This window comes from Oenanthe melanoleuca, chromosome 3 (genome assembly GCF_029582105.1).
Source record: "Oenanthe melanoleuca isolate GR-GAL-2019-014 chromosome 3, OMel1.0, whole genome shotgun sequence".
NCBI classification, from domain to species: domain Eukaryota; kingdom Metazoa; phylum Chordata; class Aves; order Passeriformes; family Muscicapidae; genus Oenanthe; species Oenanthe melanoleuca.
In genome coordinates, this window is record NC_079336.1 from 11677856 (window position 1) to 11704023 (window position 26168).

At 35.7% G+C, this 26168-nt stretch overlaps 1 protein-coding gene across 1 annotated transcript in view; it reads left to right on the forward strand.

Annotated features, from left to right (window-relative positions):
- The window catches only part of NBAS (NBAS subunit of NRZ tethering complex), a 157565-nt gene that overhangs the window by 56237 nt on the left and 75160 nt on the right, over positions 1-26168 (forward strand). Inside the window, 9 exon segments of the mRNA XM_056488728.1 lie at positions 837-950; positions 8296-8409; positions 9284-9441; positions 10854-10952; positions 17283-17450; positions 18029-18142; positions 18378-18501; positions 23662-23738; positions 24278-24415. Of these exon segments, the coding sequence (XP_056344703.1) occupies positions 837-950; positions 8296-8409; positions 9284-9441; positions 10854-10952; positions 17283-17450; positions 18029-18142; positions 18378-18501; positions 23662-23738; positions 24278-24415 (1106 nt within the window).

The following is a 26168-nucleotide window of genomic DNA, read 5'->3' on the forward strand; positions in this document are numbered from 1 at the left end:
TGCTAATGTAGAGTTTATCCCCATGCAGCCATTCACTCTTACTGAGTGTTAAGTGGAATATCTGCATGTTTTTCTTCTTGTTCTGAGAAGTTGCATAATATGAAAGCATTGCCTTTTAAAGCAGCATAAAATTGTCTGAAGTTAGTCACCCACTAACTAGCTAAATAGAGCACTAAAATCAGTTCATGATATTAAATTATGCAATTAAAATAATTGTTTAATTCTTAGTAAAATCTTTTTTGAAACACAGTACTAATTATAAGCTGCTCAGGATATGGTTGACAGAACCTGGTGATTTGCAGTCTATCCTTCCACTTCCTCAGGAAATTTTTAAGTAAATTAAAATGAGCTGAAGTGTTAGCTAGTGATAGTTCTTTCAGTCTATGTGATGAATCTTGTCCATGATAAATAAATGAGATCTTAGGTACAACATTCTAAGCAAAAGTTAATGCCTGTATTAGTAGTCTTACGGGATGTTGCAAAAATTATAATTTAAAAATTTGTATAAATGTATATCTGTTAATTGTTCCCATTTAAAAAGAGTGAATCTGAAAAGATGAAACAAAAAAGGATTTTCACTCAGGTCAGTTTTTCTCCTTTTGATTCCTTCACAGCCTCACTTGCTAATGATTGGAGCTGGATATCCTGTGGTGTTATTTTAACTTTCTGTTTATAGGTATAACTGAGGATCTGCATGCAAGCAGCTTTGAGCTGGTTTTCAGATTGTGTTTGCATTCTTATATTCCCCAGCACTCCCCCTGTCCTGTGTTGTTTGAGCAGGAGCTCAGCAGTCGAGTTCATTTGTGCAGTCTCTAAACCAGTTCTGCTTTCAACAGTGCGTCTGTGTTCCGATCGACTCAGCCTCATCAAGGACTGTCTGGCTCAGATGTCAACAAACTACAAACAGGCTGCTAAGCTCCTGGGACTGGCAAACCTGCTGAGGGTAGCAGGTAAGCTGTGTTAATAAGACACTGAACTGCAGTGCAGTGAGCATTTATGTTATGCTTTAGGACATTTGAGTTGATTGTTAGAATATGCATTCAAAGATATCACTAAAGTCATTGGGGAGGAGTGAAGCATTTCACATGATTGGAATATTTCATCTGTAAAACAGCTGAAGTGGTCAGCTGCTACATTCCACTAATATCTGAAATTAAAAAAGCCTTGTCTAGAGTTGGAGTAAAGGCTCATTTCAGATTGGAGGAATTGTGGGGGAGAATATCTTGTTTAATTGGTAGTACTGAAATTACTGAATGTTATTACCTCTGTTAAATAAGGTAGCCTGATTTAATAATAGTTGCATTTAAGATGCAGGGGAAAAAAATCTGTAAGGCATGCATTTCAGCTGTTCAAGTTCAGTCTATGCTGCATGTATCTCTTTTGGGCACTGAAAATAAAACATTAAGTTGAGTATTCATTTGAGGAGAGCTGAACATCTTCAAAGATTGAATCCTGAGGATATTAGGGGTTTTTTTATAGCCTACCTAAACTGTCTGCATTTTGATTTTTTTATTTTTGAAAAATACTTACTCAATGCAGTTGTAAACACAATACTGCTGTATTTTTATGATGTAGAAATAGAATGTAAAATATTTATATTTTATGCAGCATGGCATATAAAATCAATGCATTCCAGTTTTGTCATTATACATGCCTGGCTAGTTCTTTTTCTCCTTCTCTGTTTGTTAAATCCTCTAAGATTTTTTTTTCTTACATTTTCAGGAGGCTTAGTACTGGCAATTTTTTGCATAGTATTATAAATAGGGAGGGAGATACTCAAGACAGTTATGTGAGGCTGAGAACAGAGTATGGAAATTAGGCTGTTGTCCTCCCAAGATACTTTGGTCCTAAGGAAAGGAGTCACAGGAAACATCTTTGGTCAGCACAGCATTGCTGTGTGAAAGGTGGAAGAGGGGATGGGATGGTACCATGTTGGGTAGCTGGATCCAGTCTACATGTTTAATGTGTAATCCATTGAAATATTTGAATGACAGTTTTAACTTCTTTTTCTTTGCTTGTAAAGTTTTTGGGGTTAAAAAATGTCTCCCATATTGGTTCATAAGACAAGATTACTGTACAGCTCTTTCCTTCTCTCTGCTTTGTCCCCCTCACATGAAGTTAAAATCTGTGAATTTTTCTTAATAGTCTTTAGACTAATTTTCTTTGGACTAATGCTGCTGATTTTTTTTTTTTTTTTAATCTAAGTGATTCTCTTTGTGTGAAAGAAGGAAAACCAAGATGCAGAGAGATTCTATAAAGCCAGTTATCCAGTAGTGCTATCCTAGTGCCTTTGCTGTAGGATTTACAGTGCCCTGGTATGTACCTTTGAAAAGGTATCAAACTCATGGCTCCTATCTCCAGAGACTGAAAGATGGCAGACCCTGCATAGTATGTAGAGAACTTCAGGGAATTTGTATTGAGTTCATTGATAACAGTAATGTCTGTGTACTAGTGTTATAATCATAGTGACACTTACTGAGTCACCACTGAAAAGAGAGATTTAAGAGATATTTAAAGCCAGATTGAAATGGACCCCAATTCTTCTCTTCCATGCACTTACCACGCTAGAGAAAACCAGAAGATGAATGTGTGAGGTGGTTAATTTTTAAACAGGTGAATGATATAAAAACTGCTACCTACTCTCCTGGTGACATATTTGTCTTGTGAATGTTGGGCTCTCTGACTTAGTGGTTAACCTTGGGAGTAATGCTGATGGTTGGTTCTATGGTAAGTAGAGAATTTTAGTAGTAAAATTATATTTCAAGAGTGAGTCTTGGTAAGGAATACTCTACTTAGACTCCTTATGCTAAACATGCAAGTAACTGGGGCACTTTCAAAGTAATCTTTTGGTTATAGAGTAACATTTATTTATCTGAAGGGAAAATACAGCAAGACAACATTTTCAGTAGTGACTTTCTGTGGTGGAGAATGTGATTGGCTGTTTTTTAATTCTTGTTTTACATAAGTAGTTTTAAACTTTTGTGATTAAAAACTGTTTCACTTCCGCTGAAGGATGACTAGTTGTATTCCTTATATTGGAAAGCTATTCTCTGTAGAGAACATTCATTTATGAGTAAGATATGGATTTGGTATGAGAATGCCATAGTTGTGAATTTTATCTAAACTTAATTGTTGTAGGAGATGGTCTCTTGAAAACAGATTCATTTAATTATAAGAAACTAAGTATTTTTAAAATGTTCTTGTTTGCATGTTTTTCTGGATTTGGAAGCTGTAAACAGCATACCACTGTTACTGCAGATTTTTTCTGCCTGACCATTAACAAGTATCCTGAAGATTACCCAGCAGCATACAAAGGAAACATGATTGTCATAGTTTCAAATCATGGATGTAAATACAATATATTTCCAAATTATTAAAGAAAGGCTGTAGAGCGTTACTCTTTGTTCCTCTGTGTACCTCTGATGAGTAACAGAATAGCTAACCTTACACTGAATTTAAATAGTCTTAGAATTTGAATAGCTAGGTTATTAATACCTTGGAAAGACTGTAAGTGTAATGCTGGTATAGCCTTCATCTGTAATGAGGAGCACTGTATAATTTGATGATAGAGATTAAAAGCATGAATTGAAACAAGACATGTAGAAATGGTATTTATGTACCTGTCAACTTGTAATTTAAATTACCGAGTTACAATTAATTATTAATATTAATTAATACTATTAATACTATTTTTAATATGATGAAGAGTTATATTAGAACTTGTAAATGTGCAAACAAACAGTGGTATTATTCCATGAATTAGTTTATAGACAGAAAGGCAGATCATGCATACAGATTCTAAGGTTTTTGAATTTATGTATTTTATTTTAAACATACCTTAGAAAAAGAAAACCTTCCCTGCAGTTTTAGTACAGATAGTCTTTGTTTTCAGGTGTAAAAGTACTGGGAAAGTGTGGACGCCATTGAAGCCTCAGGCTGCAAATTGCGAGGGCTTGGAACTTTTCTCATGCAGGGGAAGCTTTCCCAGGCTGAGACAGTTTCTCTCTCATGCAGGGGAAGCTTTCCCAGGCTGAGACAGTTTCTCAGTTCCAGCCTGAGCCTTTCCCAGGATGATAACACTGGGGAAAAATAAAAAGGAATTAATAACAAGATTAACACCTGGGCTTCACTGATAAACAGTTCTCACGGTTTGTGAGAAAGTTGTGTTTTCTTCAGTTATCCAATAGACTGCTGTTCTGTTTGTAGTTTGTGGAACACACTATAAGAATGTCCGTGTCGTTCAATAAATCGCTTCTTTAGCCACCTAGCTAGAGGAGTCCGTGTCGTTATTCTGCGCGGTTCATCGCGAGTAGCGACAGGAAAGGATATTGTGATTTCTAACAGCTTACAATGAAAGCTAATTGTTTTATTGAGATATTTTGGGATGGGTCTGTATATTGATAAAGGGGATTGAACTTTATGGACTTAATGAAGAATTAGGTAAAAGGCTGCCAGGAGAAGGATTTGATTTTTGTCCTTAATTGGTTTTCACTGCTTACACAATTACCTTGATCTATGAGCCACCTTTGCTGTGTAAAAAAGTTCTGACTTTGTGCTGTGGAACATACTAACTGGTATTAGCTGTGCATGTTTGAAGTTGTGATCCCTTCTGTTCCAAATCCACTTTGTAGGTGTTGTGTTTTGCTTTAGTTTTTGCTTCAGTATTTTCCCCTCTTTGCTTCCCCTGCCACGCCACCCTCTGTAATTTCTGATTGGGAAAGACCTGCTTGCTACATCTGACCATGTCTATGTAAATTTATAGACAGCATAAAGTATATGCTTTGTTTTACTGTATCTTATAGATAGCTTATAAAATCCTTAGAACATAAACATTTTAATTTAAATTTTGAAATAATGCATTTATTGTGGATGCAAGGGTAGATTGCACAGAGCTCATTATTAAGGAGCTCTTAAGGAGAACTATGTACTCTGAACACAGTTTGCTTAGAGAGCAGCACTGAAAGTGAGTAATAGAATTTATATTTGTACTTATCAAAATTAAAATCTTGCTTAGGTAATGATATATCAGCTAGCTTCTTAATTGCTTTAAAGTATCTGATTAATTACAGTGAACTCTTCTTAAGCCTCATGTCACTACCTCTGTAAAGTAAGCCCACAACTGTTATCTTAATTTCACAGATGGGTAAAGTGAGTGAGGAAGAATGTGCTCAGCATGACAGCCAGAAAATCTGCACATGCTCAGGGAGCTGGAGCTGCTCTGTGTCTTGCAGTCCTCACTTTATTCGTGCTCTTTGTTAAGAACAGGTGTAAAGAATTCACTTAATGCCATTACTTGAGTAGATGTGTGCAAAAAAACCCTTCTGTATCAGAAATCAGGAGCATCTTCTTTACTCTGTATCAAAAAGATCTGCTGAGTGTTGGTCATAATTTCTTTTGTCAGGCTCTCTAGAAATGTTGCCATTATTGTCTTTTCTCACAACTCTCTATGGTAATTCATTTAATTTTGATATCCATAAGTGAATCTAGTGGCTTTAAACATTGCTCAGATTCCTTAGTTTAAGCTTATTTTTGAAATCCATCTTTCTTAACACTGACTTTCTTGCATTTGGAGTTAACAATGTAGATGGCTTCTCATCTAGATCTCCTAAATCTAGGCAATCTGGAATTTCTGAAGTGTATGTACAATGTTGATATCATTTAACTTCTGTGTTTTAATGGCATGGTTTCATTCAGGTTAATGTTAGTTTATCCACTCAGGAATAGCATGTATCTTACCCAAGCTATTTCAATAAGCTTTTTTCCTTATATAATCCAGATTGGATCCAAGTTTATAAAAATTATTTGAATGTTCCTTATTTCTCAAGAAAAACATTCTAATATTTCTGAGCTTTCATGTTTTTTCTCTTGTTATTTTTATTAGAACCTCAGAATCATTTAGGTTATCCTCTTCCATTTTCCAGTTTCTGAATTTGAGTCTGTATGTCAGGTGATACCATTAAGGCTTGAAGCAGAATTACTATGTAATATAATCAAAATTATTTACCTTTTGAACAATTTTATCATTCCTGTCTTGGTTTTAAGTCATGGATGGCTGTCAAAATAGCAAGGGAGACAATTTAGAATTCAAAACTTTTCCTTTTATAAGACTTCATTATTCAAATACCATGAAATGATATGCTGCAGAGCTGAAGCAGTGAGTTTTTCTATGTCTGAAGACGACTAAACTGCAGCAGTGAGCATTATCAGTCATTTCATGGTTAATGAAAGGGTTGTGAAAAAGGCTTCCCTCAGGAATTCACTGAGTAACACTGAAGCCAGTGGTTGTTCTGTGCCATACCTGAGTGCCAAGGCAATGGAAGTGTCAATGAGGGGAGATATGATGAGCTAGAATAGCCATGGACTGGAAAGAAGGTTATCCTTATATTTTATACTTGTGCTTTTGTAAAACATGCAGAGACATATCCTGCTGCACTAAAAGTCCTTGGCTGAAACATTGGGGATATGAGACTTGATACCTTACAGCTATTTAAGCACAATTAAAGAAACCATTCCTTGGTCCAAACGTTCTTCCTTCCTTTCTGTCAATCTCGCTGATTTTTAAGTGGGCATAAATAGCAGTAATTATTTTGTCTGGAATCTGAAGGTAAAAGTTTGATTGTTTCTCTTGACTTTTCTTTGTGTCTGCTACTTAGTCAGATGTCTCTGTAAGAAGTCAAGCTGTCAGGGTGAAGTGGGCATCAGGAGGTGAGTGGCAAGTACGTGTCCCTCGCTTAGAGAAGTGACAGTTCACATTTAGCTTCTGAGGATAGAAGCACCTCTTTGTCATCTGTAATTGCTTTTGCCTGAATGAGAGGTTCCCAGGTTCCAGAGGGCAAAATTTTGCAGCAGGAGAGCTTGAATGTGATTAATTTGCAACATTGAGTGCTGGCAGTGTATTGAGCAGGAGGCCAGAAGATAAAATGATGGGAAGCTAACCTGTTCTCCCAGATGAGTTAGTGGTGATGTGCAGGGATTAGGAGAGGCTTGATTGAGTTCAGTAATTAGGGTAACTTCACTTGCCTGGATGTCATTGTAGTGCAACTGCTACAGCTTTCCTTTTGAGAAAGCTTTAAAAAGAAATTTGCTTTGTCTGTGGTGATGGATCTGCGAAGTGGAGCTAAAAATAACAGCTATGCAATTTAAAAACATGTACTCTTTAAATGGTTTTTGAAGCTGGATCTGTTTAACCTTCTGAAATATTTGCATTTCACAAGTTGTAGTAATACAGTTTCATAAACCAGTGCCCTTTTCAAATGACTGTAACAACACTGACTGCATAAAATTGCTTTTAATAATAGAAGAGAAGCATGGGCAAGAAGCTTGCATTTTAAAAATCCACTTATTTTTATTCTAAAAATTCTTTCCTAAATTAATAGATTATTTTTCCTGTGTATGTTTTGTCACCTTCTCATACAGTGCGTGGACATACACGGTATTTTAAGCAGAAGACTGGACAAACTAGTGCCAGCAAATTGTTCACTCTAAATTGAAAAAAGCTTTAAAAAAATAGAGATGACTAGTAAAGGGTGACAGGTATAAATGTTATTTGTTTTGACTATAACTAGCTTTGAAAAGAAGATGAGCTGTCTCATTAGATTTTCATCTGTGAATGCTGATGTTTTAAAATTGAGGTCAGGACGTTTTTCTACAAAGATTCTTGGTGAAACTTTAGTCAGAAGGCTTCAATAGTACCTGAAGTGTAACTTCTGTTTCATAGTGAAAGAGACATTGTCCAGAAGGTCTGGTGACTGAGAGGGATGTAGGGTGTTAAAAAATGAGTTTTAGTTCTACTCACTCAATTTATGAGGTTAGGGATTTTTAAATGCTTACATTTTCAGCATCTCATGCATTATTTGGAGCCATGTAGTGGCAGTGGTCTTAGTAGATTATAAGAAAAAAAAAAATCAATTTTTTCTTCTACTACAATACATAGAATTTATTCTTTTTCAGTGTCAGAATTTTGATTTATATATCACTTAGCTTAAATATCAGTTTTTGTCTGTGCTTTAGCCATTGCATAAGTACAATTTTGAAAACCTTTATTTTTTTACTCTTGACATAACATGCTGATTGGTTTAGGGTTTTTTGCATGCTATGTTGCCAATGGTTTTTTAAAATACTAAATCCTTTTATTGTTCCCTTTAGTCAAAAGCAGATAATTTTATTTATATTTCAGTTTCAAGAGGGGCTTTTCATGTTGTGGTATATAGTTAATTCTTAAGAAATAAAGTAGCAAGTTTAAGTTGATCATTAATTCCAATTAACTAATAAAACGTTTGATGTTTTATCTTACAGGAGATGATCAGATGGAGAGAAAAGGTCAAGTTTTAATCCTTTTAGTGGAACAGGCTCTCAGTTTCCAGGACTACAAAGCAGCTAGTATGCATTGCCAGGAGCTCATGGCCACAGGTGAAGTGAATAAATAGGGGATGCATGAGGTGATTGTGGTGGAAATATGAGTTCTGACTTTTGTCTTGCTGTGAAGTGTGGTACTTCAGATTGTTCAGTTTCATTAAAATAGCAGTTAGATCTTTTTAGTGGAAGTGCACTGATACTGAATAGAGACACATACAGCAAATTCTGCATGGAATAAGTGTGTACTGAACTATTGGATATGCAGCCTCAGGGAGCTTTTCTGTATGCCTCTGGATCACAATTTCTACTTCTTTCTACACTGTAGCCCTCTCAGAGAGGTAAAATGACGTGACTGCAGCTAGCAGGAAAGTGCAGGTCCTTATTAACTTTCTGTCAAAACTCTTAAGGTATTTATGTACTTGTTCTATTTATATAATTTGTATATGTGACAGTATGAGTGGAGGTAAATGAAATATATGTATCAAGATACTAAGGAAGATGAGATTTGTTTCTTTGGGTCTTTTCCTGCTTTGAGAATGAGGGGGGAAAATTCAAGATGTATTGTGATTTTTATTTTTAATGTATCAAGTGATATATTTTATACTTTGTTTTTTACAGCCACTCCAGAAAGGTATTCAGTATCATGCTCTGAAATAAGTGATGATTTTCTGATTGTAATATGTAAAAATGCAGGGTGTAAGCTTTACAGATGGCTATTTTTTTGTTATCTGTCATATGATAAAAGTCTTATGTGTTTGGTGAGTCTGAAGTTGAGCTACATCTCTGTTTTATGGAGTCTTTGTAGATCCTTTTTTCAGGGATGTTAAGCCTTCAGTGGAATCCCACATGCCCTCCTTTGTCTCATCCCGTAAGAACTGGGCAGCATCCTTTCCCTTGTGACAGGAAGTGTGTTTGTGCTCCCTTGCAGGTTACTCTAAAAGCTGGGCAGTGTGCAGCCAGCTTGGGCAGTCAGAAGGCTACCAGGACCTGGGGATGCGCCAGGAGCTCCTGGCCTTTGCTCTGACGCACTGTCCCCCCGGCGCCATCGAGGCGCTGCTGGCAGTCAGCAGCTCCTTGCAAACACAGGTACCTGCTCCTGCACCTTCTTTCATGGAAGTTCAGTGCCTACCAAAATAAAGGGGACTTGGCCTCCTTTGCAAGTTTGTTCCCTTAAGTTCTACCCTCCAGTGTATTTATATTTATATTTATATTTATATTTATATTTATATTTATATTTATATTTATATTTATATTTATATTTATATTTATATTTATATTTATATTTATATTTATATTTATATTTATATTTATTCTGTTCTACTCTTCTACTTTCATTGCTATATTTCAGCAAATGAGGTCTCTTTCTAAGCAGTTTTGTGTGATGAGTTTGTTTCTCAAGTAGAAGTGCAGTTGTGTGTCTCTACCTTTAGTACTTTTACTTTCTTCATTGATTGCCTGATTTAAACATTTTATTTGCAAATGCAGTTGATGAAATTTTAAAATATTTTTCACGTATTTATAGTTTGTAATGCAACTTCATTAAATGCCCACATAAATGTCTATTAAGGGTTTATTCTGTGATTTCTGTGATCTTTACCCAATATGCAATGAAATTATTTTCTCACAGATTTCAATGTTGTAATAGTTTTAACACCTACAGGAGACTTTGTGTCTGAGCAGTGTTTATTAACTCTGCAATGACTGACTTGATAGAATCACATCCTAAGTGTTGAGCTGATCACAGTATATATATGACAACACATAATTCTGGCATTTAAATACAACTTATGTCAAGGTGACATAGCAAAAGTTTTATTTGAAACTGAAGGGCAGTAATTTAGGTTGTCAAAATGTTAAATTTCTGTTCACTGTAATTGTGGCTTGGCCTACATACTGTGACTAATTTGAGTTCATAATTGTCTTAGTTGTCTAAGAGTTGACAATTTTCTTAGATTGATAATTGCGTAATAGAAACATCCTAGAGGTCTTTGGACAAGAATGTGAGGATGGGGGAGAAGGGAGTCATAACTGCAGCACATGTGCAGCCTGATGAAGGCAGCTGCAAGTGTGCAGCCTTCTCCTTAAAAGAATCCCTTGAACAGCAGTGTCTGAGAATACAGGCAACATGTCAAGGTGGAAGTTCTGTGCAGAACTTCTGCTCACGAAGCTGCTGCCCTGTGGAATGCTTGTCTTTGTAGAGTTGCCCAGTGCCTCAGAGTGTCAGTTCAGATAATGGATGTTTTCATGGCATTTCTTTGCCCTAAATTGTACGGCATGGTACATAAAATTTAAAAAAATTCATGGAGAAGGAAAGGTCATTTTGTCTAGTGAGAGGATGTCAGAGGTGCTGTGTTTTCTTCTTTGCATCTTCTCTTGCACCCTTTTCTATCATGGAAGCATTTATGTCACCGTTTCTTGGATTCCCTGTGAAATCACTCATAATTCTTTCATTGGCTTATTTGGCTGGCAAAATATAATATTTATTTCCTGTTTATTAGATTCTTTATCAGACTGTGAATTACCAGCTTCTTCCTTCTGAAGGAGGTGAGAATTCAAATATCTCTGGGCCTTCTTTGTCGATCAGTAAGGATACAGAGGTAAGTTTGAATTTTAAAAGTTATAATGGCATTACTCTGAAGAACAAAATTTGAGTTTTCAGCAACATCTGTCTGCTTAGTAGATAAAACAAGCAACATTAGACATACAGGATTTTCTAAGTTCAAGGTTTTGCTTATTTAGTTGTACTTTTTTTCTAATTTTTAGTTGCTTCTTCCTACACAGTCTTAGCACCATTGTAAAAAAATATAAACCCAGAGGCAGGAAAAGTGAAAAAAAAAAACAACTTACATTAAAACAGACATTTATTTTGATTTGGTGGTTTTGTTTTTTTTTAAATCTGTCCCAGTTGCAAAACAAAATATTTTAAACCTGAAATACCTACTTAACCAAAAATGTTTTGAATTAAACATATTTTTCCCTTAGTTCTGTGCATCTTGAAGTTTATGACTTGTTATTTTATAAGGTTCATATATTGTATGTGAAATTATTTTTATGTGTAAGATCAGAAGGAACATTGAGTGTTCCACAGGCAGGACAATAGGAAACAAGTCTTCTATTATTCTTTTTGCTTTTCTGTCTGTTATTTTATATCTTTATACAAATGCAAGTACTTTTCTCTGTTTGAAGAAGAGGTAATTGCCTATTTATGAAAACAAGAATGTTTTTCACATTCTTTGAAGTGGAAAATTCTATATTTAATTTGTTCTTTTCTCTTTTTTTTTGTTTAATTAAATAGGTGAGTGATAAATAATTCTAGGGTTGAGGACTGGGGGCCCAAACCTTAAAGAAATACAGGAAAGAAGAGCTGAAAAGGGGGTGGTGAAAGAGGGAAGGAAAGAAAGAGAAAGTTCATGTTGCTTAGGGTGGCTTTTTGAGAAATGTTGTGAGTTCCATCCTCCTTGAAGAATATGTCCATATTTTGTGTATGGTTTTAATGTATGTGCATGTGTATAAATATACATGTGCATGTATGTGTATGTAGGCATACACATTCATGTAGGTACTTGCATATATATAAAATAAATGGCAGGAAGGTAAAATAGCACTCTAAACAGTATTCAGAGGAAGAGGGCCAAACATTTTGTATCTGCCAGAATCATCAATACGAACAAGTCTGTTTCACTGGCACAAAAGCTTTTTATTTTCTGAAAATCCTTAGATGCAACTGTGAGTGGGAGGTTATTAAGTTGATGTTAATAAAATTGATATGGGTGTGGATGCATATGTTTACAATATTTTAATGTCTATAAAAATTTGTCATGCACCACTTTTCATGTGCTGTAGTACTATATTGTGGCAGAACAATTAGACATGCATCTAAATGATTCAGAAATTTATTCAAAGGTTTATCAGAGTTGAGTAAACTCACTAATTAACTTCACCATCATTTCAGTTTGCATATTGGAAGCAATTTTCATTATGCTGGAGAATTGGCATTCAAAAATTTCTCCAAAATCACTTTCATTTTCCTCCCTTCTTCCCCTTAGAAATGGTTGATTGTCTCTTCAGAATTGGCAGTAGGTAGACAATTGACCTGGCAAGTTTGTGTGCTGCTGCACTGAGGTGTATTTTCTTTTTGTTTAATATGGCTCCTTGGCATGTTGTGTTTCAGACTGTTACACTAGGAAATGAAGTTCTGTATATTTGCTAATTCTTTCCTTTTGTTCTCTCCCAGTTGACTTAATGGGGATTTATAGCTTTTTTCATTACTTGGAATGACACAGGAGGAAACATGGCCAAAAATTTACTCACTGTATAACTTTTCATTTGTTACAGACATCTGCAGTGTTAGAAAAGCAATATATTCAATAACTCAGTTTCTGTGACTTCACTGAATCTCATAACTGCAATCCCTCTAGTTACACTTCATGTAATTCCTTGTGTTTCACCTTCATTGTCTTGCACAGAATTTTAGTTTCTTTAAAGAAAAAAAATGAAACTGGAAGATTTAACTCCCTTTTCTTGTACTTCATTTTCACTTACATCCTGATTAACTTACAGAATCCTTGTTTCAGGGAATTGACAGATGTTCTTTCTCACTTACTGATACTTTTCAAATTGGTGCTCTAAGTGTAAGTTTTCTTGACTTGATTAAGGTCTGGCATACATATGTTTGGGCATCCCTTTTACTATGCATTCAAAATACCTCTCTGTAAGTATATCAGTTTTACTTTTTAAACCTTTAGTGACCTTTTTCTATCCCTCTTACTTTTGTCTAGCATTGAATTATTAATCTCCACTACCATTTTTTCCTTTATGTTATCACCAGCTGGTCATATTTTCTCATCAGCTTTCTCTTGGTGAATTCTCCTCTAGAAATTTCTGATATAATTTCATTTTTATTCAATTTTTCCTCCAATTTTTTCCCCTAAAACTTGAAGAAATCTTGATGGGAGCTAGCTATATATACATAGACTGCTTAGAAATGGTACATTTAATGTTGCTGTCATGTTGCATAACTTTTCTGAGTTTTTAGTGGTCCTACCCTAAAAGAAATTAATGAATGCTGTAATAAAGATGCATGTCATTATTCTATAGGAGCTAATGCATTTCCACAAGCTTTGTGTCAGCTTGTCACTGTTGTTTAAACTCATGGAATCCATTTGAGGATTTATCCTTTGGAAGCTATCTTGATTCTAATGTACCAGATTGTTTTTAAGCAAGATTTTAAGTTTCACCAATCCTCATCCTTTTTACTTCTTCATCCTTTTTATTTGTGTGTTGCAAATTCCTAATTTGTAATGTGTAATTCCACAACTAATCTTGTGCTTCTCAACCCAAAATATCTTGGTGAGAAGATTAAGCTCTTGATTAATGAAAGCCTTTCAGAATATTAATGGTAAAATTTTTCAAATAAAATGCTTGGTCATGAGATGCTCTGTTGTGTATAAGCACAAAACAATATTAATCAGTTGCCTTGTAAATTAGCCCTGATTTTGTGAAATCTGCATAATACTTAAAGTATGTTTACATCTGTTATCGTTATTTTTACATATCTGAATATGAAAGCATAATTACTGTCAAGTGGCACATCAACCCAAGAGAAATTAAGCTTAAAGTTTTTTTGAAAATGAACTCTTGATAGAAAAGCAGATATATTTTCTAGAGGAGAATATGTTCAAATTGTAAGAATGATTTTCTTAAAGGCTTCTTAAAGAAGAGAAAATTTCTGATTAGCAGACCATTAGTGTCTTTGCTTTTCCAGTTTTCCCAAGCACTATATTTGGGAAAAGACAGGATCTCTTAGAACATTTGTTTACATGAATATAGTAGGTACTCACTGTTACCACAGCTAGCTAGAAAATATTAGGGAGTCATGATCAGTTATTCTCTTGTCCTTTAGCTGCTGCCCCATTTCTAGTCCTCTGTCAGATCTGCAGGTGTGAAGCAGCTGTCTTATTTACTGCTGAGTGTCTCAGGCAGTCATCAAAGCTGTATCAGCAGCTGAATCAAATGCATTGTGTCTGCCTAAGGCTGGTTTATTTTGTTTCCAGTGATGTTATGGCCCTAATAAGAGCCTGGACATTCAGTGACTCCTAAATTTTAGTGTTATCATCTTGAGCTGAATCTTTTCCTTAGTCTCTCATTTAGACTCTGGTTTATTGTTGCAGGACTGCAGTTTTCACTTGGACTGGTCCATAGCTGTAATACTGATTGAAAAAAAAAAATTAAAAATCCCCAGTATAAAACCCTCCAAGGCACAAAAAATACATGTAGATTCTACATGAATGCTTATGTAAAAGAGACTGTTTTAAATTCCTGTTTGGCAATGGAAGTACCAGAAAGGGAAGAGGAAGACCTAGTGTGTGATGCTCTGTTTTGAATGGACTCTGCTCTACCTCATTTCATTTCATTCATAATCTTGACATATAATGATTCTTCACATATAAAGTGTATGCAGTGTATGGTTTTTGGATGTTTTAATCCTTGCACCTCAAGTAATTGTCATTAAAGACCAAAACCAATCCTAAAATCCATGCAGCTTTGTTCTTATTTGTTACTGTCTCTTATGTGGCTTGTCTCAAAAACAGTTGGCTTTGTTATTTGTCCTCCTATTAGACTGTTTGGAATTATATAAGTGTATGTAGGAGCAAAGATATATGTATATAAGCATATGCTAGATATATATATATATCTTAGCTGTTATTTTAGAGTAACTTGATAATTCAGAATTTGTTATTTGTCTTTTTTTAATACCATTTAGATTCAAGCAGATTTTCCATCTGCTAATTTGGCTGCTATTTAATAAGTTGTTGCTATTATTATTTTGATTTCAATCAGAAGTGCTTACTTCATAAAGGATGTCAAGAAGAATTAATGGAAGAAAATAATTTCTCCCAAACACATCTCAGAACCCCGAAAATATAACTTCTCCCTGAAAATACAATTAAGTGATATGATTAAAGTTGTTTTCTTGAGATGAAATCTCCAACATTATTTAAGAAATAACTTCTTTCGTGAGAGATTGATTTGGGATAGCAAAAACTTGTAACCTAGAAATGTTGCTGCTCCAGCTACAGAGTAAAATGGCTTCTCAGAAAACGAAATTTCTATTTGTGCTGAAAAAACTAATTATTGTAAGGGTTGGAATTATTTTTAAACAAAAGTCAGTAAAATTTATCTGATAGCACTAGTGCCTAAGCATTCACACCTGCATACAATTTAGCTCATTTGTTTTCACACTGCTAAAAGAGATTGATTTAAGAAAAGTGTTTTGCTAAAATGCAGTTGACAACTTGGGTGGGATTTTTTTTTTCTCATTCTATTTTGGTTAACTTTAGTTTGGGTTTATTTTTCCTTTGTGAAAAATCAGCTAGAGAGTCTGGCAGCATCTACTTGAAAATGGTGGCAGAGAGGAATTAGTATTCTGTAAGTAGCATTTGAAATAAATTACAAAAAGTTGCCTTACTAAGTACTTAAAGTGGTTTATTTAAAAAACACATGAACCAGAAATTCTCCCCCCAAGCCACCAGACCTAAGATTTTCAGTTGGTTTAATTTTTTGGAGCAGCAAAAATTCTGACAGGTTGTACTTGGCATGCACTTTCTTGATTTGGTGAAGCAAGAGCCGAAATTCAAAGTTCAGCCAGTTGGTTCATTAGTGGTGCATCTGTGAAATGCACAATATGGTTTCAGAAAAGATTAAAACAAATGCTCGAGGACTTAGGATGAACTGGCTACCTCAGTGGTCAGACTAAGGCAGTAATTTACTGTACATTATAGTAAAAGGTATTAAAAAGAGGGTTTTCTGCATGAAATTCTACCTTATTGAAGCCGAAGGTTTTCTTCTGAGTTTACATGGGATGTATTTCTCTTCAACATAACTTGGCATCCTTTGGCTCTCATGTCTGAAATTTTGTCATGAGTTAGTAAGTTGTAAACTACTACAGGTAGAATTTTTCTATTTCAGTATACTTCACTGTATGGGAAAATCAACAGTAGAGTCATTAGGGATAAACATATGGCTGGCTGTTAAAATTTTCTTTGTTAAAGTTTTTGCTTTTTTTTTTTTGTTATGAGAACAGTGTGTTTACCTCAGTACACAAATTATATGTTTATGACTAATGTGCATGCATTGTAAAGCAAGCAATTAACAAAAACCTTTGAGAACTGAAATAGCACAGATCAGACAGCATGTATATTCTGGGTATTATTTCAGTGCTTTACATGAGGAATAGCTGGTATAGAGGGCCCCATTTGTACAACTTGTCTCTGCTTTTAAGAATGGAGTTATGTGTGAGTTCATTCTAAGTGAAGATATGTACGTGTATTGCAGAAAGTTTTTGATTGAGAAAAGGTTGGGTTCTTGTAGTCTTTTAAGTTAGCTGTTTTCCTTATTTTGTGTGCCAGCTGCAGAATTTCAAAGCTTGATGGTACTTTATCACTTGGTCTAGAGATGTATATTTACATCTGTACTGTTTCCCCTATTGGGAATTCAACTTAATGCTGCCTCAGTAAAATACAAGATTGTCTCCAGTATCAGCTTTCTTGAATTATCAAAGATTAACTTTAGTATACTCAATCCTCACATTTGTAGAGAGGTGATTATTTTAGTGGAAAGATTCATTACGAACTTTGGTGTCATTATAAACTTTGGAATTGAAACCAGTGCTGTCTGAGGAAGCAAGGGGTAACTACTGAGTAAGGAGCCAAATGTTGTGCTGATCACACTGCTTACTTCACATGAAACTCCTAAATCACTTTCAGTTTGTCTTTTGTTTATCTTTTACAGCTGCTGCCTGAATTAATGACCATTCAGATGTGTTACTAATGTGCTGTACTTGAACTCTAATGCATTTGCTTGGCTTTAGACCTTAACCTAATTACAGCAGGAGTCTAACCCTTGCTTGTGTGTTGGATATGTCACAGGATGAAACCAGTGTCACCTCTGGCCAGTCTGCTGATTTGTTGCACTGGACGACATCCAAAACCATGAAGGTGTTGTCCAGCACAACTGTGACTACCAAAGCCATGCTGCACGCTGTCAGTGATGGGCAGTGGTGGAAGAGATCATTAACTTACCTGCGACCATTGCATGTAAGGGATTGCTGCTGTGCCTCCAGATGTTTACACATTTGTGATACATTAGTATAAAAACTGTGCTCCTTTGTAGGACCTGAGAACTGAAGGCCTCAAATCAATTAATGAACTACAGACATCACGGGACTGTTAGCAAGGAAATCTCAATGAAGGAAGGGGTCTAAAACTGTTTCCTAGTCTGTTTTCTTCTGTTTCCTGAGCACAGTGTAAGAACATCTAATTGAAATTTGGCAGAACTTAAAAACTTTGAGGAACAAAGCACAAAAAGCCCACTCTAAAAACTGTCATCTTGTATTCAAAGCTGTTCCTTTTGTCTTTTTTTACTTTCTCTATTTCAGTGAATTTTCTATGTTTGTGATACTATTTTTTCTGATACTACTTTGGAACATGATTCTCTTTCCTTTTTTAAGAATACTGGACTTCATTCAGAACTGGTTTATGTGAGATGATTCTTTTCTTGCTCCCCACTGAATTCAATGACCTTTTCATTTACAGTTGTTTCCTTTCTGCACAGTGTTTACAGAAGTTTTATGAGCTTTTTTACAACTAGACTCAACTATACTTATTTTTCCCAGGGCCAAGAATTTGGAGATGTATTAAAAAGTGGGCCTGGAGAAAATGCTACTGTGGAAAAACAAGGCTGTCATCCATTCTATGAGTCTCTAATTGATGATCCGTATGTTGCAGAAGTAAGTTACAGCTACAGAACTCTGCAGTTTCTTTTTGAGATCTTATAATCAAGTGAAAATACAGGGTTTTTGATTATATTTCTGAGTTGAAATTCTGTGATGTAGTAGAAGAAATCCAGAATTAAATAAAGGAAAGCAAATAGAGGAACTGAGGTAAGCAGCTGCATGTGATGCAAGTGATCCAAATAAGAATGCAGGTGTAGAGTGCATATGTCAGTTGTCTTTTTACTTCCAGTCTGAAGTCAGCTATGGAACATACCAGAACAATTCTTTGGAAAGCTTTGCTGAAGTGCTGCTGAGAACAGGGAAACTCACAGAAACAAAGAGCGAGGGACGAGACCTACTTCCAACTACAGAAGGTATGGACATGCTGTATAGATTCACTCCATATATAGTAAATACAGAAGTATCTGTGGGTGGGTTTAAGTGTGGAGAATTACACAAAGTATTGTCTGGGTGTTTTGCATGAATTGTGATCTGGTTCAACAGCTCTTGTTGGTAAGAAGTTTTGTTAGAAGTAGCTGCAGAGTGCTCAAAGGAATTGGTGATTAAGAGGAGTTTCTCAGTAAAGACTTGAAAAATGAAAATTGTCTTTAAATAAGCAGAAAATGTTATATGGGGGTTGGCAATGATAGGAGGAATTTTTGAAGGTGTCCTGAATATTACCATGTACAGGTAATGGGAATTTGCAAACCAGTGAGAGTTATTTCTCTGTATGCCTGCATATTCAATTAGCTGAATTCTGTGACACTGTGTATCCAGGTTTCAGTATTGCAGGTTTATTGTAGTATTTTATTTACCAATTAATGCTTAACTACAGCTTCTAGAATCTTCAGAACTTTTTGTCTTCTTCAGAAATGTTTACAAGTTATAGATTATATTTAATAATTTCTTAACTGAAACAATTTCACTTTTAAAAAATAGACAAATGACAAAAAACCACCTGTGGTTGTTTATCTTTCCTTTTGGAGATCTCCTGCTGGTTTAAAAAATTAGCTGTTTAAATATTTACATGCTGTTATTGTCTTTTGAAGGAAGATACATGTATTATACTTGGCTTGTGGTAAATTCTGTAATGAAAAATGAGTATTTTAAATCACTTGCTATATGAGAAATTTCAAGACAGGCTTTCTTTATAAGCCATACATTTACTCAAACTGTTTCATGAAAACTAGCATATTTGTCTTACAAGTATATGATTCACTAGTTTGAGATATGTGCTATTTGTACAGATAACTGTGTAGTTCTAATATAATAACACCATGAATCAGAAAAGGTTAGCAGGAGCTGGTATAAATTGGGTGTGTGCATGTTTTGTTCTTTACATACTCTCTTAATGCAAAAAAAAAAAAAAAAAAATCCTTTAGAATCACTACTTTAAATCTCATTTGTTACATGCTGAATGCCCATAGGCCTTTAGCTTTAATTCCTGTCCTAAGGGGAGGGGGGGAGGGAAGGACTAAAAAGTATTTATTGCCTTCTTAGAAAAAATTATTTAATTGGCAAATCTGTGGTAATAGTTCCTGGTCAAAATTGAGTAATTTGAACTGTTTGTTTACAATTCAGTGGCTGCTTCTGATGTGGAAATTTCAGTGTTGGGGACTTTTGCTTGAAGAAGAAAAGAAATTTTAGATTCTAGATTTAGTTCTTGAGCATCTGTCTCCTTCCTCTTTAAGCGTGCAGTGTAATACTTTTGCCATTTAATACTTTCACTTTTATTCTATAGTCAGAGTTTCACTTAAGAGTCCTTCCAGTTGTGCTCTGAAACAGAGTTCTGTGTTTTCCTCTGGAAGAATGGGTTTTGTTTATTCTGGACTCATCAGTCCTGCTGTGTATTACACCTTTTGGTAGTCAGTAAGCTGTTTTAAAATATAAGTGTAACATAGCTTTCTGTAAATTACTTGCCTGATAATTTGCTATTTGTGGTGTGTTTAGCCCTGGATTAATGGTAATCCCATCTCTTCCCCCTTCTTAAAGCTTTGCTTTGACAATTCTCATGAAAGTCCTTATGATGAGTTAACACATTCAGGATTGTGCAGCTTGAAAATGTACATATTGATAGCACACTGCTAAAGTTTAAGATATCACACAGATATGAATCCCACTTACTATTCTGCAGTTTTATCATTTTCAGGATTCCTGTATGTTTTTGGGAGGATTTTGCCATACAAAACTTGAATGCTAATTTGAGGTGTCAGCTACTCCGCTGGTCTAGTAACTGCAAGTGCAGCAGATTTCAGTTGATTCTGCTGACAAGTTTGAATCCCAGCTGTTTGCTTCTGGCTGGCTTCTAGGACAGCTACAGCAGCAGGTCTCAACTACATCAAAAGAACTGAAGAACCTGGAGGGAGATGCAGTTTAGCAAAGAATTCTTCATTATACTTGGCACTTTGTTTTAGGAGAAGTTGGAGTAGGCACCAAACTGTGTTTACTCTAACAGTGCCATGTGCAGTGTGAGAGACTAGCTAAACACTTTCCCCACAGACAGTGTGCATCACTGACGAATTATAGAATGATTTGGGTTGGAACAAACCTTAAAAATCATCTTGTTTCAACCCCTTGCCATGGGCAGGGATGCCTTTCACGAGACCAGAGCCCCATCCAGTCTGGCCATGAAAACCTGTGTGATAAAACTCAAGATACTTTACTGCTTTTGTGGGTTTAGTAGTGTTAAAAGCCTTGGACCTTGACTTTTCTTGTCCTTGCTATTTGGATGTAGGTGGTAAACTGAGAATTTTCCAGTGAAATGGTAACACTCACCTCCCTGGGTCCTGTAAAGCACTCCTTCCTCAGCTGTGGGTTGATACTTGGTGTGGCTGAGGTCGTGTTGTGCATCTCTGTTTAATTGAGGTTTTCTTTCTCCATAGGCCTTAGGGATTGATCAGGAGGTTGAAGATGAGATTTGAAATGATGGCTATATATGCTTGTAACCAGATTAGGCACTAAACTCAGAGGAAGCTCAAGACATTCAGCCATGTCTATTAATCCTCAGGATTTTTAGGGCAAATAATACCTCAGTGTTCTCCATGATTTTGTAGTTGCTTGTAGATACTTCTGTTTAACTGCAGCATATGCTTATAAGTTTATTGAGATTTTATCATGGGCTAAATGAACAATTGAAGACAGCAAAGTGAAGAGACGAAGTTTTTAAGACAAAGCAGTTTTTGCATTTTTTTTTTTTTTTTTTTTTTCAGAGGAAAATCCATGGAAAGTGAGTTGAAACTTTCTAGGTATTGGGAAATTCCAATTTTCATAAATAAACCATTTTTTTTCTACTTAGCCTCTTAAACCAGCTTGTGGCGTAAAGACCTGCACAGGAAATGGAAATATTTGTAAAATCAGAATATTTCTGTGTTTTCCTGAGAAAATTGTGCCTGTGGGACAGCAGGGGGTAACAGCAGCATTGGCATTTTGCTTGTCACTGCCTGCCCACTCTGGTTTGTCAACCCTGTAATATCTAATCCCTTTGGAAAATTCCAGATTTGGCAGTGGTCTGAAATGACATTTAAGTCCCTATAAGCTTTATGAAGATGCATGGTAGAACAGAATGGCATCCTGCTAATATCTGAAACCTGTGATTTGAACTCAGCCCTGTTAGACTGTAGAGGATTCCTGTAGGGCTTCACTGGCAGACAGAAAACTGTACAAAATTATTTGTGTCTACACATGTTCATGTGTATGTAAAGTGGACATTTAAGGATGGATACATGAAAAGCTATAATGAACACACTAGCATGCAGGAAATTTATTGAATCAAAACAGAGGAACTTTCTTTTTTCTCAGAAGGTATAACAATATAGGCAGTTCTTTCTTCTTATATACATTCTGGCAGTTGGGATGCCGTTGTGTTAAGCTTTATGCAAAAGTGACAGAATAATATTGTTTTCCAGCCTTGTATTGGTACTGTGTTCTTTGTAATTACTGCTATCCTGATAGTGAAGATCAATTTTTGCAAGTGTGGCAAAAGTCACACTGGGGATGTTAAGCTGGAAGAGAACCTGTAATTTATTGTGTGTTCAAGAGGTTTTGCTGACATTAATTTTCCAAAGAAAGCAAAGAGAGCAGAGCTGAAACTCTTCCTTCCCTTCTCCCATTTTTTTTTTCTGTTTAACCTAGAGATGGTTGTAAGAATACATTAAAAACTACTTGTGGTCAGAGGAGGAACCAGCAGTTTTCATCAAGATTTTAATATTAGATATTTCTAGAGTTCTTATTATCTTTGTTTGGGCAGCATACAGGTTATTTAGAGTGTAGCAGAAACAATGTCAGTAGTATGAAGCTGTCTGAAGCACAATAAAAGCCATTTGAATCATAAGGGGTAGGTGCTGTTGGACAGGCTTATGTGGCAGCCTCTGTGATGACTTGTCACTTAGAAATTTAGTGTTTGTATCTGGCTGAGGGCCAGCACATAAATCCACTTCAGGCTGATGTCAAATTAATGATAATCTGGAAATTGTAATTCGTCAGTCAATCCTTTTATAAATCATTCTTTGGAACAAAGAATTCACCGAGGTGCTGTGCATAAAGTGATCGGGTTTTTACCAGCATGTCCTGTTGTGTTCAGTGAATTCTAGCTCTTCCTGCTGTCTTTGAGCCATTGCAATGTTACATTACTTCCTTGATTTTACAAGGAAAATACCTACTTCATGTAATCAGTACAGGTGGCTTTGTTTAGTATCTGTTGCTGCATAGTCTCCTTCTTTGGTAAATGCATCTATCACTTTGCCTGGAAGTTAAGGTAAAGCTGTGCTGCAGTTTAATTACATATTGTTTCTTTCTGGATAGTGCTGATAAGTGTTCAGTTAAGTATATCCGGACTGCTTCAAGCTAGTGTCTAATAAAACATAGTTGTCCTGAAAACATTTCTTGTGCTAGCTCTCGAGGCCAAATGGGTCAGTAATCCAAACTTTGTGTCTGCTCCCTCTGTGAGAAACAGAGAATTAAGAAGTAAAGAATAATTCATTAAAAACTAAGACAGTGAAAAATACTTGACATTTACTATTCTTGCATAAATTAAGAAGAAAGGCAGACTAGTTTGTGACAGACGGAGCCAGAACTTGCAAATAGGGTGAGGGGTGCAAGGCTGCCATTAATAAGTGAAAAATCCAAAACCCTAAACCAGCAAAAACTAATCTCAAAGCCTGGAATGTGCCCAAAGGGCTAAGACACGTGCTCCAGAGACAAAATTGAAAAGTTCAAATATGATAAAAAGTTTGAATGCCTTCTTCAAGGATCCCCAACGAGCCCTGAACTGAAGAAGCACAAGCACAAAAGGACTTTTAGCTCATTTCAATACAAAGCAAGGGTAGGCAGGGCTAGGACATGAATATATATTATATTAGGCAGTGTGTTATCCTAGGCTTTTAAGAAATAAATGGTATAGTAATTTGAAGTTTCAGTGTGCATGCTTTGGGAAGAATTGTCCCCATGCACCTCAGTGCTAAATAAACACATACCTACTTTATAACTCTCATTTTTCACAAATTATAAAGTCTTTTCTGCATATCACTGTGTTGCAGTTCTGCTACAGCTGGCGAGTGATGCTTTACCAAAGGATGCAGCCTTGTCTCTTGCCTATCTGCTTGCACTGCCACAGGTACGTTGATAGGGACTTTTGTTTTTTATGTTTTTGCTAGGAAGGACTATTCTTAGTATTTCAGAATTCCATTAGAAAATTTCATTTCCTTAAGATTTTAAAATCTTAAGTATTTGAATTTATTTTAATGCACATTTTTATTGATTGGTTGGTGCATATAAAGGAAACAAATGCCATTGGACAGTCCATTGAGCATGGCACTGGTGAAAAGACACATTTTCTTACTTAAAATAGAAGTTGTGCCACCAGACTGACAATTCTAATGCAACTCAGAAATGTGGATAATAACCTTGTGGTATAGAAGCAGCAATAGTGTAGCTGGAAAAACATTTTGGTTAGGTGTTTGTGGCAAGGGGGGAAAAAACAACCATGATGTAGAATTATCTTCATGTGTAGGGGTTACTGATTTACTTCTGTGGCAGAAAAACATAGTCAGAACTATTTCTAAATGACAGCAAGTAGCTTTTTAGAAAGTTTGTACGCTTAATGTTGTATGCTTGCTAATTCTTTCATGTAAATTAAGGCTCTCTTTCTTCTAGGTGGTAGATGCCAACAAGTGCTTTGAAAAGCAATTACATTCTGCGTTATCTCTCCAGCTGGCAAGTTATTACTATAGCCTGCAGATCTATGCTCGTTTGGCACCATGTTTCAAGGACAAATGCCACCCTCTCTACAGGGTTAGTACTCTTTTCTTTTTAAAGCCACATTCATTAATGTTCAGCATAAAAGCTATTCTAAAAAGCCAGTACATGAGTTAAGCCTGCTAAGGAGCTGATCTGACTTACACTGTGAGCAGCCTGTTGGGTTATGCATAATTATTCTTCTACAGTGCTCTAAACAAACAAGTACTTCACAATTTGTGGAAGAGTTTTTGAAGCACAATATCAAGTGTCATTTTTAGGTGACAGCACTATCAGTCTTCAAAGTAGCTTACAAGCAGTGAGCAGTAATGAGTATAGCCTATGCTGTTACCTTGCAGTACTGTGTACAAGGCAATATATAGGACTTTCCAGTAAAAGTGAAGAGTCTATTTCAACAAGAACAGTGCTTTTCAGAAAGCTTCCACAGCCTCCCCTAGGGTGTGTTGGATTGTATTTCAGTTTACTTATGGTGTTTTGAAAATTCATCCTCTTTCATTGAGGAATTTTTTTTATTTCCTTTGACAAGTTTCTGTTTTTAGAATAGCACTACTTTTCTCATTCTCCATTGCCAGTGGTTCAAGCAGCTTCATGGTGAAGTCCATGCTACAGGGAAGAGGTAACATACAAAAGTTTAATAAGGCACCAACTGCCTTTCTTACTGAGGTACCTGTGTAAAAAAACTCTGGTTTACTCCAAGAAAGCCTTTCTGAATTTACACCAGTTCTTTCCTTCTGTGAAGAAGCTCTCTGGACTATTTGGTTTCTGCCTGTCTTTCAACAAACAAAACAAAAAGAACACTTCTGGTCACAAGTTTTCTGAAAAAGGAGTAATCACTACTGTGGCATGAGAGAATTGGGTTTTTCCATGCTAAGAATGACTCCTGATTTATAGCAGAAAGCCTGTTTTGATATTCACCCTATTCTGCAATTAGGAAGCCTTTCATGTTCATGCTGAGATATTCATTTTACTGTCTTCTGCTTGGATGCTAAATGCCCCCACACAACTGTGGGGCTTGCAAAATATGTTGGTTGCAAGGAATTAATTCATGTTTGTTTGAAAGCTTTGTTTGAGCCTGTAAGTCTTCTTGCTGTAAGATAACTTAGATGAAAAAAAGTTTTGTGTTCTTTTTTTTTTTTCTTATTTTAGCTTTTTTTAAGCAGTCCTATTTTACAGGAAGAGCTAATAAGCCTTTGGAAAGGCAGAAGTGTGAGGACACAGATGTTAGATTGAACTATTTGTACTCCCATTGCCATGTAATAAGCAAAGTCTAATCAATGGCACCATGCAGCTTATCTCTTAACTGTGATGTGCTCTTTGGCTAATCTTTCATTCCATCTTGGTAAAACAGTGTATGTGGCTGTGATAAATACTGGATTCTAAATTGTTTGCTAGAAAGAGTACTAGAAAGCTACTCTTAAACAATAGCTTTTAAAAACAGCTGTAGAAGAAGACTGAGTGAAGAGCACACCAAAAAGCAGGAAAAAGACCCACAAAAACTGGCCTGGATGCCAGTAAGAAAACAACATAGGCAAATATTAATTTATAATTCATTGTTACTAATTCCTAGAGTATTGAGTGAAGGAATGTCACTGAAGCAGGAAACAAGAGATAAAAACAGATACTTTTGACCAAAATAAACACACTTTTTTTTTCCCCCCCAAAACCCAAACCAAAAACCCTAAACACAAGACTTAAATGCTCAGTTTATACTGGAAAACAGGCATTTGTTTAAATTTACATCTTAGATGCTGGTAGTAAAGATTGGGTCCACCTGCAAGTTGGTTTCATC